At 48.1% G+C, this 16,475-nt stretch overlaps 1 protein-coding gene across 2 annotated transcripts in view; it reads right to left on the bottom strand.

Moving 5' to 3' along the window:
• The window catches only part of GRIN2A (glutamate ionotropic receptor NMDA type subunit 2A), a 417,372-nt gene that overhangs the window by 43,939 nt on the left and 356,958 nt on the right, over positions 1-16,475 (bottom strand). For both annotated transcript variants that reach the window (XM_075528219.1, XM_075528220.1), the window contains exon 10: positions 7,096-7,283. In XM_075528219.1, coding sequence (XP_075384334.1) covers positions 7,096-7,283 — 188 coding nt within the window. The remainder of the gene's footprint in view (positions 1-7,095; positions 7,284-16,475) is intronic.

Below are 16,475 nucleotides of genomic sequence, written 5' to 3'. Positions count from 1 at the left end.
GTGCAGTACTAATATGGTCATCATGCATATTATTAACACAACAGTCAATTACCATGAAAAGGAATATTGGTTCTTTCAGGTACTTCATATCTCACATCTATCATCTCTATACCTAATGCAGATATAAGTGCCATAAAAAACATCACAGAAAAGATGGTGGCCACTGAGTCAATCCTGACTTATAGGTATGCTACAGGGCAGAATAGAACTGTGCCATGGGGTTTCCAAGGAGGACATCTTTATGGAAGTAGACTGTCACATCTTCCTCCCACTGAGCAGTTGGAGGGATCAAACTGCCAACCATTCAGTTGGCAGCCCAGCCTTAACCAGCACGCCACCAGGATTCCTCAGTGTGATCCCTACCATGTAAATAAGTTATAAATAAATACATGATCTATACACTTATAGTCAATTTCATTGGTTCAATAAACTCTGGCTAGACACTAGAAATAAGTAACGTGTTTCTGAGTTAAAAATAAGCCAACAACCACACAAATGGAGGGAAAAAAGAGGGAGAGGAAACGCTTCTTAATGCTAATGGGAATTCTTTACAGAAAAGGTGGCTGGGCCACCAGTGACCAAGGTTTAATGGAAAGATGATGTGGATTGGGGCCAGATGAACTTGCTTTTATTTTTTGCCTCTATAAAAAGCTAAGCGAGGGCATGTACACTAAACCAACACTAGAATGTCTCATGAAGGACCTCTGGTTGTGTATCGGTTACATGTTGGGCTGCTAACTGCAAGGTCAGCAGTTTGAAACTCCAGCCCTTCCATAGGAGGTAGATTGGGCTTTGTACTCCCATAAAGAGTTAGAGTTTCAGAAACTCATAGGGACAGTTCTACCCTGTCCTTATAGGGGGTCGCTATGAGTCAGCATTGACTTGATGGCTGTGAGTTTGTTTGTTTGTTTGTTTGTTTGGAGAATATCTTATCGTTGTTTTGGGCTGGCCACTTATCTACATTTAAGAGTATGTGTGTGTGTGTATACACACATTTATATGCATAGGCATATCTACACATTTAAGATGACATATATATTCATACATTTGTATTCTACTTGTTATAAATGTATTTATGCTTTAAGATCCTGTATTTGCATTGTTCTGTTTCACACTTTGACTTGCATCCCTGGGATGGGCACATGCCCCCGTTTCAGCAGGTTCCCTCATTCTGAGGACAGTCCATTGGCTTTGGGATACTTCTTCGGTTGGAAACCATTTTCATACCCATTTTCCATCTACTGCACCACCAAGGTCTTGAGCTCATGACCCCCTACGCTTGCCATGCAGCCTTTCAAACTGCCGTGGACAATGGGTTCTCACAGGGATGATAATGTCTTTAACAAAAAATAATTCTGGGATCGTCCTCCACAATGACGCAAGTGGAGCTGTTCTTTCATCGTTGAAAAATGGATAGCTTTGATTCTGAGACAACTTCAAGGGACTGCTTTGGTTTAAGTTTCAAACTTAAATGTTATCCCAGGGAATAATTTCAGGGAGCTGATTCAACTTCCATAGCTCCAGAAAGTCTGAATTCCATTGAGAATTTGATAGTTTGTTCTGTCTCCCCCCTGCCCCCCCAACCCCTTCTTGGCCAAGGCTTATCTATTGTATCATTGATCAAAACATTCCGTAATGGCAGCCAGACTATCAATCTATCTATATTCAATTTGAAGATTATGTATTTTAATGTATCCATTGCCAACCAGCTGGACTCGACAGTTCTTTGAAGGAAAGCGAAAAACGATCATGACAACCTCTTCTCCGCTCAACAAAATATACGAAGGCGTCTATTTCTCACAACAAGCTGGCTGGTTACCAGTGCTAAAGTCAATGGGGAAGTGCTTGTGAGTGTAGTGAACTACTGAGAGCCAAGGACCACCTGCTGGGCCACCACCAGTGAAAAGTCAGGATTGGACAGGAAAAGCAAGGCAAGAGAGGGCTGAGAACCAGGCTGGCTTCTTAAGGCAGATTAGTAGTGTGTTTTTTGTGGGTGGAGAAATACCTGGCAGGCTTCACGTAAGAAGTTCCCCTGATAACCAAACACTCCACTCAAAGGTTATATTTACACAACTCATTAGGGAATTAAAAAATATATACTTTTGACACTCATTAGACTCGTAATCACCCACCAAAGCTACTCTATAACAAGAGATAAACACTCCATTCTAGAAGAGGAATAATAATTAGGTACTGCTCGGCACTCTGCTCTTTAACAGGTCTAATTTTAGAGCATAATTAATCCTGCCGAAGCTGCATAAGATAAGTGAAATATTTATGCAGCTGCGTTAATTCATGTATTTACTCCTAGAGAGACATTCAGAATTGGACATGGCTTTCCGGGGAGATTATCTTAAGACGCCCCCTGCAATGACGTCATGGCTTCTCCCATGGCTTTGCTTCCAGATGGTCTCTCGAGATGACGCTGAGAAGACACATTTCCCAACCCTGACAGTGTGACCAGCAAAGCAATGAGTCAGGGCAGAAAGTGTCTGAAGTCCCTAGATGCTTCTTGAGTGTAAGGAACAAATCTCTGGTCTATATGCAAGCACTTGCTTAATAATTCCCCTACTTGCTACAGAGGGGCAAGTACTTGCTCAGCATCACAAAGGTCATTCCAATGATACTGACTTGGCCAAGTTACTGCCAACACGACACTGACTAAGCTGTTGGTTAGTGGGGCTGTGCAGGAACGCAGGGTGTTGCTGATGATGAGGATGATGGTGAGGATGATGGCAGTGATGGCGGTCATGATGGTGATGGTGGTAATGTGATTATGATGGTGACTGATAATGGTATGATGGCAACCATGGAGGTTATGAAAATGATACTGGTGGACAGTGGCAGTGGTGACGGTGATGAGGGTGATGGTGGTGGTGATGGTGAGGATGGCAGTCACGGTGATGGGATGCTGGTGGTCATGGGGATGATGGTATGATTGGTGTTGGTGGTTGTGTCAATGGTGGTCATCATGATGGTGGTGGTGGTGATAGTTGTGGTGGGGATGATAACAATAGAGACAGCTAACATTTTCTGAGTCATTTCTATGTTCCTGCATGCTGTGCTAGGCTCTTTACAGGTATACTCACTCTAATTTCAACCTCCCAACAACCTTTTCAGGTGAATTATGGAGCCTACTCAGAGACAAGTAAACTGAAGGTAAAAAAGATTCCTCCGTTACAAAAACATTCACAAATGGGACAACAGATTTAGTTCGGATTCACAGAAATTGTTCACTCTTGAAGGTCCTATAAATCTCAAACATCTCATTAATCGACTTTGACCGACATCTTAGAGAATTAACAGCAACGAGGAGTCTTGCTTTTCTAATTGACCCCTTTTCTGAACAAGGCTCTTACCAGCTACAACATATAAGCTCATTTCCTACATAAAACAATAAGTCTGCCGTGGTTCCATTTCCTCCTCTGTAAAATGGGGATATGAGCAGTATTTAACAGGAGAGATTGTTGTGAAGGTGAAGTTCAAGAGCACATGTAGGAAGATAAACATACTTGACTTTAGCAAATGGTTCAGCTTTGTTTTCACACAGCTTCTTAAGCTCGGTAAAGAACTAAAACAAACAAACAAAAAACAACAAAACAAACCTTAAACAAATCAGATGTCAGCTTTAAACAGAGAGTTTCTGCTTAACGGTTGGAATAGGACTCAAATGAATATATTCTCTTTCATTGACTATAGTTCAGGGTCACCTTCATTTCTTCAGGAATAGTTACTACAAAAGTCTAGCAAAAAGATATTTTTGTTGGGGTATTAAAAGCAACACAAAATGCATTAAAAAATTCTCCAGATGAATAAAAATACAGAAGGAAATTAATACCAAGTGCTTTCAAGCTCCAGTATGTCATGAATGTACACACACACGCGTGCGCGTGCACACACACACACACACACCAAGTGCTATGGTAACACTGTGGGAGAAGCACTGTACTGCTAATTTTAAAGGTAATTGTTCAAACCCACAAGCCACCGTGCAGAAGAAAGATGAGGCAGTCTGCTCCAAGAAAGATGTGTGGTTTGGGAAACCCAAAAGAATAATTCTATGGACTAGTTCTAAATGTCCTATAAATTGGCTGTGAATTGGAGTCGACATGGTGGCAGTGGGTATTCCCACGTGTGTTTGTTGTTTTGTAGTAGGTATTTAAGAAGGTTAAAGCAATGTCAGGTAGGTAGGGCTAGGGTTAGAACTTGCTTCTTAGACCACCACCCATCACAGGCAGCTTCCCGTTAAATGGAATACAGCCCACCACCATCCATTCGCGCTTGCATTTACTCATTCAGCCCTCTGGTGCCCAATTAGGTTCAGGGCTGTGCTGTTCACCTGAAGAAACCAGGCCTCTATTTGCTGAGCCCCCACCCCATGTGGAAGTGGGTAGACTCTCTGTGGTAGACTAGAGTCTCCAGTGGTACCATGGGGCAGTGAGTTCGGTTGTTAACTGAGAGGTTGGAAGTTCCAGGCCACCCAGAGGTGACTCAGAAGAAAGGCACTGGGGCCTACTTCGCAGAAAGCAACCTCTGAAAATCCTGCGAGGACAGTTCTACTCTGACTCATAGGAGTCACCATAAGTGAGAACTAAGTCCATGGCAACTCAGTTTTAAACGGAGAAGCTAGAACGCAGAAGGCAGTGAGAGCGCCGTCACAGAATTCTCATCTTCCATGTGCAGGAGACCTGGGTTTGACTCCATGTCTATGCACCTGTCAGTGGAGGCTCGGGTGTTGCTAGGGTGCTGAATTGTATTCAGTGGAACTTCCATTCCACCTGGAGCTCAAGACTGACTTGGCTGGCAGGTCTGATTGTCCTGTTCTGGAAATCAGCCGGTGGAAGCCCTATGGGTCACAGAAGTCCAATTCCATTGTGCTTGGGGTCACCACGAACCAGGTCCAACTCAACAATACCCAACGAAGGAGGCAGAAAAAATGGCTCACCCCTGCACTCTTCTCTGTACCACACGGCTTGCGCTATCCTTCTGCAACTCTGTCCCCAACCTTTGGCTTTGGCCTTGACCATCAGACTTGCTTTGGGAAGAACTGAGATGTAATGAAGCACACACTTGAAATGTACATGGGCAGCTAGGTGTGCTTGTTTTTGCCTTCTGTTATGGCTAAGGAGAGAAATTCCCCAGGTAGCTGCTGCTCCTTCAGTCTGGCACCTCGAATAGACACACGTGAAGCAGAGCCCACACAGGTGACCATGGTTTTGGAGCAGGCGTTAGAGAGCCACCACATCTTAAGCAAAGCTTTTTCAACCAACCTGCAGTCTCTCGAGCAAAATGAAAGCTCACTGTTTTATGTCTCCAAGATTTCACAGCAGTAGTTGACCAGAACAGTCCCCAATCACCATAACAGAGCTGAGAACAAGGGCAGTGATCTGAGGAAGGTACAAATACCCCACAGGGAATTCAAAGAATCAGATGTCCTTGTTTGGGATTTAAATATAACATGCATCTCGAATTCTTGATGCTCCCATGAGAATTCGGGGTTTAAACCAGTGAGTGGATAGAGAGGATGAAGCTGCAAGAGAAGCAAGGTTTTAAACTCCAGATTTGGCAAGATGAAATCTTAGGTCAACCAAGAACAAGATGATGGATGTTGTGGTAATTGTGCTTCAGAAGTCCAGTGCATTTTGCTCAGATTCACATGAACCGTGTTCACTAATTTTGATTGCCTGTGGTCTGATTGGCTGATACACTCTCCTCTCCCATCTTTAAGCAGATATGCCATATTCTGCAACCATCGCTGACTAGGGCCTCCAGCCACTTGTGCCCCATGCGCTGAGTGTTTGTATCCTGCACTCCCACATATTCAAGTTTCAGTTGTTAACCTTCCATTTGTTGCTAACTTTGCTTTTGATCTGAGTGTTGTTAATTCAAAGGGAGTAATTCTGCCATTTGATTCAGGGAAAGACCCCAAAGACCATGTCAGGAAAGTCCAGGTGATGGTGTAATCATCAGCCATGAACTTCAGATGGACAGAAGGAGAAGGAAACTGTGATGGAGACAGCCAATCTAATGAGCTGTCAAGGTACAAACAGGTCAGGACTTCATCACACTGTAGCCCCTCAAGGGAAGACACTGTCAGTGTGCATGAGGGGCAGCCAAGGGGTGGACCGTAATGTGACCCCATGGAGATTCTGTTCACTGTCCATTTTCTAGAAATGGACTCTGTTTCCTTTCTCCATTGGAAATAACAGGAGCTGCCATGTTAGTGGAGAAAGACAAAGCTTTCTACTCCCATAAGAAGGTCCAGTTTTAGAAAACCACAGGGGAAATTCTACCTTGTCTTATAGGGTCACTATGAATTGACATTGACTCAATGGGAGTGAGCGAGTGGTGAATGATTGAGTGAGTAAGTGAAGTTACTATACCATGAGCCCACCTGTTAGGGAATCCAGGGTCAAGATCATGATGGGTTAAAAAGGAGAACTGGTCCAAAGAAGCAGGGATCCTTTCTTTGAAATTTAAACTTCAGAATTTAGAGAAGACAGATCGAGACTTAGTGTAGCCAATACACATCATTCCTTAGAAACATGATCTCTGAACCAGCAGGGTTGACCTTTGAGGTGGGATAATTCTTGGCTGTGAGGGTGAGAGGAATGCTTCATGCATGTGCCTCCCTGATTGCTACCCACCAGGTGTCAGTAGCAACCAAATGCCCCTCCCATAGTCTTGATGGTTGAAAAATGCCTCTATATATTGTCAACTATCCCTCGGGGTCAAAATCACCCTCCACCCCAGTGGAGAACCATGCTCTAGAGAGGAGAGCTATTCTAGAGACTTCTTTCTTGAAAGGCTCAGTATTACCCCATATTTTTCTAGACCTATGTCCATCTCTTCTTCAGGCCCAAGCGACATTTACTTCTATAGTCTTAGAGTGCATTCTTTTTCTTTTTTCACAATTTAAATACTCTAGATTTGGCTCCCTGGATAAGTACGCTAAAGAACAATGGCATCACATAACAGGCACTCAAATGATCCATCCTATGAGTGAGCACACCCCTCACACAAAGCCCCCAGCTAGAAAACAGTATGCATGAGGGGATCAGATCCCCAAGAAAGCAGGGTCTCTCCGGGTCTTACCATCACCCACAAACTGGAGCAGGGCCAGGTCAATCTGCCTCTTCCAGGGGGACCCTTTCTGCAGGGCAATTCCATAGCCAGTCGTGGCAAAGATGTACCCGCTCCCGATGGTCACCAGCTTGCAGCCTTCATCCCTCCCAGCCTTGTAATTCAAGACGGCCGCATCGTAGATGAAAGCGTCCAGCTTCCTGAAATGACAAGAAACCAGGGCGTCATGGGGGGTGGCTGGGTACCGTCTCAGGGAGAGGCTCCTGAGGTCTGACCCAGCATCCCACTCTGCAGGTGATGACTCACGACTGCACCAGCCCCTCGTCATAAAAGGATCTATTTTTAATGAGGAGAAAAAAGCCAGAATCTTTTCCTTCCTAACTTACAAGAGGCAGCTAAATAAAGACACGAAGCATCCGATACCCAAGTGAGTATACGGTTGAGTTTGCTAGTTTGCTAAGTATTTCTTCCAAACACTGAGCAGCAGAGAACAGCGGCCTATTTAGGAAGGCCCGCATTGTTACAAAACAGACTAAGAGAGGAGGGTTTAGGGGTTGTGTGGAGACGAGGAAAAACGAACTAAAGAGGAATGACATATTTCTCCCCCAAAAGGAGCACCTTTATTGCTCATTTAGAGGATTAAATGCATTACACAGTTGTGCTTATAAGCAAACCATATAGAAATATTCAATACAATTAAAATCAACATAATACTGGAACCCAGTTTCCCTCTAAACCAGTGGTGGACTGTCTTCCTTTTCTTGTCTTTATTATTTTTTTTTAAGGAATACACATAAGAACTAGATAAGCACACTAGAAGAACTAGATGGTGTCCAGCTACCCCTGCATACTGCTCTAAAAAGGGGTCACAGTAGAAGATCCCAGGTAGAGGGGAAACGTGGACCAATACTCTTAGGTCATCAAAGAGACTGACATTTTGGTTGGCTAGAGACTGGTGGAACTGTCGAGTGATGATGCTAAGTCACCCTTCTGGTCTGGAGATGAACTCACCTCTGGCTCAGTAGTCAAGCGAACAGTAAGCAGGTCTATGAGAGGAGCAATAATACCAGGGAGGCGTCAACACCTGAGAACAATCAACCTCTTAAGAAGAAAGGGCAGCACTGAGCCAAGGACAAGGTTCTGAAGGCTCAGGAAAGGGATAGACACAGGAAATACCGGGAGGCAGCGGGATCAGTACATGGAGGGGATTGTAATCCATGAGAGGAAACAAAATGCATGTGGATCATTGGATGGAAAACGAATCTGCTCTGTATGCCTCCACCCAATGCATGATTTTAAAAAAGCTTGTTTTTTTAAATAGAGACAGACAGACAGACAGAAAGGGGGGTCAGGCTGTCAAAATGTTCCTGTAAAAACAAGAGAGTAAATAGTCTGGGCTTCACGGGCTATTGGGTCTCTGTGGCAACCACTCAGCTATGGAGCAGCTGCCCCGAAGCAGCCCGAGACAATAAGGCAGTGAATAATCTTGGCTTGCTTTAACCCAAAGCGTATGATTATTCCATATGAACTCTTCCCTAAATTGCTTCCTTTTTCTCATTTCACACAGTGACTATGTTTCCATGTTAATAGATACAGGACTCTTCTTTCTTTGGCGCAATGATGAAGCACTTGATGCTCAATGGAAGGATCCGAGTTTGAACCACAGCAGCAAAGACCCGGTGATCCGTTCCCACCAAGGTGACAGCCCACGTCCTCCAGGCCAGCTCTGCTGTCACTGGAATGGTCTTGAAAGCTCCTGACTTTCCAGGGGTGTTGGTGTTGCTGTTGTGAGCTGTCAATTCCCACTCACAGTGACCCCGATGGCAGAACTGTCCCACAGGGGTTTCCAGGTGGTCATGCTGATGGGAAATGGAGCAGCTGGTAGATTTGAATTACCAAACCTTAGGCTGGCAGCCGCTCATTTAACTCTTGTGCCACTGAGGCTTCTTGACCTTATGGGCAAGCCTATCTATGTTCTGCACATGATACATCCTTGACATTGCCCCACTGATCATGGTGCAGAATATGGTCGTCCTTCCTCTCTCCCAGTTAGAACCCTGCCAAATGGAAGCATTCTTCATCTTTCCCCCCACGGTGTCTTATGGAACCTTGGTGGCACTGTAGGCTAAGTGTTGGGCTGTGAACCCAAAGGTTGGTGGTTCATGCCCACCAACTGGTCACAGGAAAGAGAACAGGCTTTCTGCTCCTATAAAGAGTTACAGTCTTGGAAACCCTACGGACTGGTTCTATACTGTCCTATAGAGTTAGTATGAGTCAGAATTGGCTATGGGAAAAAAAGTTCTTGCTTTGAGAAAAGCCCCAATTGTGTATTTATGAAAGTACATGATGCTTGTAGCTAATTCTCAAATAGTAAGTTACAGGTGTATATGTTTAGATATAGAAAAAAATATGGGATCCTGCTGGTGTAGTGGGTTAAGCATGGGGCTGCTAACCATGGGGCTGAGAGTTCAAACCTACTAGCCTAGCCACTCCTCGCTGCAGAGAACGATGGAGCTGTCTGCTCCTGTAAAGGCTGACATCCTTAGAAGCCCCAAGAAGCAGTCCTACGCTGTCCCATAGGGGTGCTGTGAGTCAGATCAACGTGATGGCAGTGGGATTTTCCTTATCACTCATGATCTGCTTCCCGTTGCTCTCACTGTGGAACATTATTATTTAAAAGGCTGACACGACTGTCCTTGGACAGAGGATGGCTCCCTCATCTCTGAAATAGGTTGAACTCTTCGTATTGAGTGCTGGTGAGTCAATCCTGGCTCACTGCGACCCCATGTGACAGAGCAGAACTTCCCCCTGGGGCATTCTACGTTGTCCTCGGATGGGAGCACCGTCAAGTCTCTCTCCCAAGAATCCACCAGGTGAGGCTGAGATTCACAACTCCTGTTTACTGGCCAACTGCCTCACTGCCGCGCCACTCTGATGGATAGGGATCTTATTAACTAGACACTCATGGCTAGGGGTGGAGTCAGACCTGTCACACAACCTGTAGCCTGGTAGCGCCTCTCTGATGCCGTAAGTCTTCTGTATGAGCGGGAGACACCACGGAGAGGCGAATCCTACTTGGTCCTTTGCCTTCTGCTGGAGCTGGATCTTGCATCTTATTGCATCGCCTGCTGATCCTCGGAACCATCGGCAGAGTTCCAAACGTGGATTCATTCCGTGGATTCACTCTGTGCCTCAGCTGTCTCTGCTCTATCATCCTGGTCTGGCTCCTCGTTCTCCTGGCGCTTCCTGTTCATCCGCTTCCATGAGTCAGGAGAAACCTCACTTGAACCGAACTGGACTTAGCTATGTCAACAACTGTGCCTGCTATTTCTTAACCTAAATCTCTTAGACCACATACAAGTATCCCTGATTTTGTTTCTCTGGAGAACCCAACTGAACACAGCCACCAAGTTTCTTTCCTTAGAGAGGCAGGGACATGAAGTTGGAGCTGCTGAAGGATTGATTCCCCAGCCTCGCTCCCCGTGTTCCATTTTTGTTTCTCTCGTGGCTAGAAGTAGGGAGGGAACTGCAGGGCTTGTCTCCCAGTCAGAAGACTCCGGAGCGGTTATCCCATGGCTGCAGAGTTGGAGGCTCGGTTTGAAGCTCTGAGAGTATTAAGGGGATCAGATCACCCAAGCGGAACTGGAAGCAAACTGGGCCTCGTCAATGGTGAAGGCAGGGCAGAGACAAGAAAACCCATGTCTTTCTGGATGGCCAGCAATCGAGAGACCCATGGGAATAGGGATCTGGGAGCCAGAAGAGCATGCTGGATGGCTGGTTCCTCGTTAGGGAGGTGCACTGGTCCTGGCGGTCCTTGAGAGATGCTCGTTCGACTGTTGTCCCTCAGCTAGTGGTCAAGTTCTGTCACCACCAGTGTGGAAAACCCAGCCTCTGGCGGGCCTGTGCATCCCGGGTGATGCCGACCATGGATCGAGGAAGCGAGGGGGCTCCCAACTACATCAACTTCCATGTCAACATCAGTCACCAAGGCATGCTGACTGTCTAAGCCCCATCCAACTCTCACGTCTCAATCCCTTATACCTTAAGCACGCACACACGCGCACACACACACACACACACACACCTTGTAGCTAAATAGCTAAGTGGCTCAAAAAAATACATACCAACCAGAAGCACTATGCTTTCTTAAAAATAAATCACCTGCGAGAGCAAACAATGACGGATGACTTTAAAACAAAGACCAGAAGGTAAGGGGGCAGGGAAGCTAGTGGAACAGAAATGGAACAACCGGAATGAGAATGCTGAGAACTCGCACGCCTTGTAAAGAATGAAGGCAATGTTTTCATTCAGGAGAAGCGGTGCGGACATTGTTTGAAGGGAACACTAAGCTGCTGGGCACATTTTCATCGACAACACAGTAAAAAACTAGTGAAAACACACACCCACACTAACCCCCACAGTTGATGTCAGCTGTTGGTATTGACGGAGCAGACCCTTTCTCCGTCCACAGCTTCTCAGATGGATATTCGATAGCGTCACAGCAGCAATAAAGACGGAAACAAACCCCTCACTGCCATTGGTGGCCCTGTAGGGCAACCTAGAGCTGCCTCTGTGGGTTACAAGACTGCAACTTTTTACAGGAGTAGAAAGCCTCATCTTTCCCCCAGGGAGCTGGCTGGCGGTTTCCAACTGGTGACCTTGACATCAGCAGCCCAAGGTGTCACCATTATGCCACGAGGGCTCCTAAGAGATGCCCAACAAGAGTTCAAAAATGGATGTTTGATGGACAAGAAGACATTTGGGCAGATCAGCCAATTCCCGGGCACGTCCTTGTCCGCTAAGTGACAGGAGGTGGATGAGCAGAGAGGAGAAAAGGCAGCTACTGTGAAGAGCGAGGGCCGGTACCTTCTGGCCAAAGCTACGGTGGACCAGGTCTGAAAGGCAGATGCAGCCTGAGGCTCCATGGCGAGATCTCTAGACTCTGTTCCACAAACGCTGCCGGAGGGTCCACTGGGACTTCCCGTAGGACACTGGGCCGTGATGGGGATCGGTTCCCAACCCGCAAACCCGCTTTCGCTTCTACTCGGAGAAACTACATGGATGGCAGTGAGCACTGGGCCGCGGTGAGGGCGGGTTTGCCCCGCAGGATTCATGTGGATGAGGTCACTAAGTTGTTGACCTGGCGGACTGGCAAACGCTGTGTGGTCCATCCATGTTCACCACGTTCAACCAAATAAACTCACAGCCGTGCCGGCAGTGGAAAGGAGATGTGGTAGTTGGGAACAAGGCACGGGTTCTTGTATTTCAGAGCCCAGGCTTTTTGTCCGCAAGAAAGCTCGCAGTGGGGCGCTTGGAGGGCGGCTGGGAATAGGATGAAGCTGGAGGCATGTGCAGTGCCTGCCCCGGGGCAAATGGTGAAAACACACAACTACATCCCATCTCCTCCAGAAGGCCTGGAAAGGGGCTCGCGTGCCCCACCCACTCTGCAATTCTTTCCAGCCTGAGTTCAGCAACTTGGCTCCTTCAGAGCACAGCGTGATGGGCGGTCAGACAAGTCATTCCCACTTACAATCGGGGAAACCGAGGCATGAGGGGGAAAGGGGCTCAAACTCACTCCCCACTCCCCGGAATTCTGAGTGTGACCAGTTGCCCAACACCAAAGCCCACAGAGGTGACCACGCTGACTGCCTCACTGCCGCAGAGTCCTTTGCTGGCCAGTAGAACGGCCCTCCCCTGCCCCACACCCTAGTCTGCTAAGTTTCCCAGAAGCAGACAGCCTCATCTCTTGCCTGTAGAGTGGGCAGTGGGTTTGAACTGCTGACCCTGGTCTGGAGGTGCAGCCCTTAATGCACCATGGCACTGGGTTTCCTTCCTCTGCCACAGCTGTGGGACAGAAGGAATCCTTGTGGCAGATCTGGGGGCAACTCCATTATCTCCGGAAGGGCAGATTTGGTTTACAGCTGTAAATCTAGTCAAAGATCTAGGAAGAAGAGCAAAGGATGAGGCCGGGGGAGATAGGTGAAGGAGCAGAGCCTGAGGGGTCGCTCATGTCACTGAAAGAACCCTGGTGGTGCAGAAGTTAAGTGCTTGAAAGGGTCATGGTTCAAACTCAGCCATCTCGCCGAGGGAGACAGGCGAGGCAATCTGCAAACCAAACGCACTGCCCTCCAGTCACTTAGGACTCATGGCAACCCTACGTATGGTTTTCAAGACTGTACCATCTATGGGAGCAGCTAGCCTCATCGTTCTCCCCTGAAGTGACTGGTCGACTTGAACCATCAACCTTACAGATAAACAGACCAACATCTAACTAACAGCTACAGCCTTGAAAACCTCAAGGTGAAGCTCTTCCCTGTCCCATGAGTTGGAACACCCCCCCTCCCGATGGGAGCAAGGTCAGTTCATATTTCTTTCTAACAGATGCACAGCCTGGGCCTGGGGTCACTCCCTGCAATGACTTCTGACACATGGCGTGGGCCTACCTTGGACAGCAGCCATGAGCTGGGTAGCCAGAGCCACCTTCACATCTGAATGTCTGGCTGAAAACTCGGGGACTCCACAGCTCTCTGAGGTTCCCTAAGTCACAAGAGCAACTCATAGAATTCAACCAGGTGTGCACTGGTCAGTGTGACAGCAAAGCGACACGGATGAGAACCAGCCAGAGGGAGGGACACATAGGACAAGGGCTTAGAGGGTCTCAAAGGTGAAGCTCGTGTTGTCCTCTGCCCATGGAGTCCAGATGCACCCCCTCCCAGGATGTCCATGAGCGCCGGTGCACAGACAGTCACCAGTCTGAGGCTCACCTGAGCTGTAGTGTCCAGAGTTTATAAGGGGGTCACCTTATGCAGTAATGATGATTGGGTCATTGAATACGTCTCTGAACTCAACCTCCAGCCCCCAGAGGTCAGGCTGGAAGGCCCTGATGTGACTGGGCTTCCTGGAGGGGCCAAGTCCATGTGGGGTCACCTACCTCCTGGGCACACCTACTAGGTGTGGACTGAGGGGCCATCATGAATAGCAAAGACCCTCCAATCCCTCTGGAAATGCCAAGGGTTAGAAGCCACTTCTGAGAAACCAAGGTGGGGGAGGCAAAGGCTGCCTGCATCCTTCATGAAGCACCTCCACAGGAAATGTCTCTCTCCTCAGGAGAGTTTGGGCTTACGTCTTTATTTCTTCTTGCTGGGGGTGGGGGGTGGGGAGATGGTGAGAAAGAGGGAAAGGGAGCCCGATTGGGACCAGAGGCACTTGGTGGGGGGGTGTCACTCCAGCAGCCAGTGCTAGTGTCCTCATGGTGCCCTAGGCTGAACTTGGTAACTGGCGGTGTTGGCTGGAGCCGAGGGAAAGAGCCTCTCAGAAGGGGTGCAGGAGGGCTCATGGGAGAGGACGTCCACCAGGGCTTCTCTGCATCCTCTCTTTCCCCCAGAGGGGCTGTTTCTGACCTGCTCTTCCCAGCTCCAGCCAAGGGCACTGGTAGCTGGATAAATTCTATCCCCCTGCGTCAGCATTGGCTGCAAACCTAACCCCTGTATCCGAGGTTGTCTCCCTGCTCTTGTGAGGTTACATGAGTGTAGGGCTGTCAGAACACTAATCACCTCTGAGACATGCAGAGAACAGATGCATCACATAGCAACCCAGCCGCCCAGTCCATTCCGATGCACAGTGACTCTCAAGCCCAGAAGAGAACTGGCCCTGTGGGTCTCTGAGACTGCACATCTTAGCGGAAGCAGAAAGTCGCATTCACTCACTCAGGTTCCAAAGAGGGACCTTTTGGTTAGCAGCCCAATGCCAGCCTATGCCACCACCAGGGCCCCTTAAAGATGGGAGAAAAAAGCACAAGGGGGCGGGACGAGAAATGGGCTCTGGGGATCTGATCTCCACAGGAAGCTGCAGGGGTACAGGGACATGGAGGAGGCGGAGACAAGGGCTTTCTCGCAGAAGGACACATAGAGAAAGCCTGTCCCCAGAGCTGATGCCCTGAACTCAGAGCCGCCTCCTCAAGGGTAAGAAATCAACTTCTGTTCATGAGAGCCGCTCCCTTTTGGTATTTTGGTTGTAGCTGTACCAAGAGACCAAGGCATCCACAGAACAGGTTGTCTCAGGCTCCATGCTCATCCTCTGGGCAGGTGGGGCAGAGAGCCCCACCCCCATCAGGCGCTGAGGACGATTAGGGGCTGAGAACTGTTTTTGTTTTTTCTGAAGGGAGACAAATCCCTACTTGAAGCAAGGAGATTGCCTTCACTTCTCTACCGCCTTTGCCCTCAGAAGCGTGCCCTCTGTGTTCCTGAACCTTTACTTCGGCTGGAATGACGCCTTGGTTTAACGAAATGGGAAGACCTAGAACCCAGAGTCTGAGTGGGGGCTTCCCTTCCTCCTGTCAGCACAGTTCACAAGAGAGTGAGGGACGAGACATGGCCGTCATTCAGAGCGAGAGGGGAAACGAAGATGTCTTTGCTCTATAGAGCTGTGAAGGGACAGGGTGGGGGGGTTGGGCTCATGCACCCCAGACCACTCCCACCTGAAGCTTCCTTTCCAATGGCTCTGTAGCTTCCCTGCGTGGGTACACCAGGGGCTGCCCCTCCCGAGATGCTGCCCCCGCTGTGCTCGCATGGGGCCAAGAAGACTGGGACACGATGCAGAGGCAGAAGAGAGGCCCTCTGGGAGTGGGGGCTTATATTGTCCAGTCCGTTGGCCATCTCCGAATCTGAAGTTTTACATCTCTGTCTTCTTACCAATGATTTCAGAGGCTCTCTGGGGGTCTTGCACATTTAAAGGCTAATTATATAGTTAAAGTTAATTATTCACTCATTAGCATTCAAGACACCTTGAACAAGACATTGACTTGTTCTGATGAATTAATGGAACCAGAGAGAGAGAATATGTGCGTGTGTGTTGAAGTCTAAAGTGCTACTGAAAATTAAACATCTCAATGATGATAACAGAATGCATATTTTTCCTTGTTCATATCAAAGTTTTTCCAGGAAGAGAAACTCATTAGCAATCCAGGCCAGCCTGAATGTGGACAAGTGGGGACTGGGGCTCGCCTTCTGCTGGCCTGGTCATGTGGCCATTTTCCATCTCCTCACCTGTAAGATGGGGACGGAGAACTTGTCTCCCAAGACTGGCTGTTGGCAGTATCAAAACGGAAGTGAAGATGTCTTCTAAACTGCTGCTCACAGAGTAAATTCCCGGGACTGTGGCTGCCACGTTAATGAGGTTGTATGAAGATGCCATAGCGGTGCGGCAGTGGCGGGATCCTGGGTGGTTCACGCACAAGAAGGTCTGCTGGGCAGCCCTCGTCCCAGAAGCCATGCCATGCCCAGAGGCTGTACCCACCACCACCACCACCATCATCAGCATAACTGTTGTCAGCTGCCACCTAGCCGGCCCCAACAGGGGATGACCTCATGCCCAACAGAACAGCTGGTCAGCCC

This window comes from Tenrec ecaudatus, chromosome 12 (genome assembly GCF_050624435.1).
Source record: "Tenrec ecaudatus isolate mTenEca1 chromosome 12, mTenEca1.hap1, whole genome shotgun sequence".
Lineage (NCBI taxonomy): Eukaryota > Metazoa > Chordata > Mammalia > Afrosoricida > Tenrecidae > Tenrec > Tenrec ecaudatus.
The sequence above is the reverse complement of the archived record's forward strand: the minus strand, read 5'-3'. Positions and strand labels throughout refer to the sequence as shown.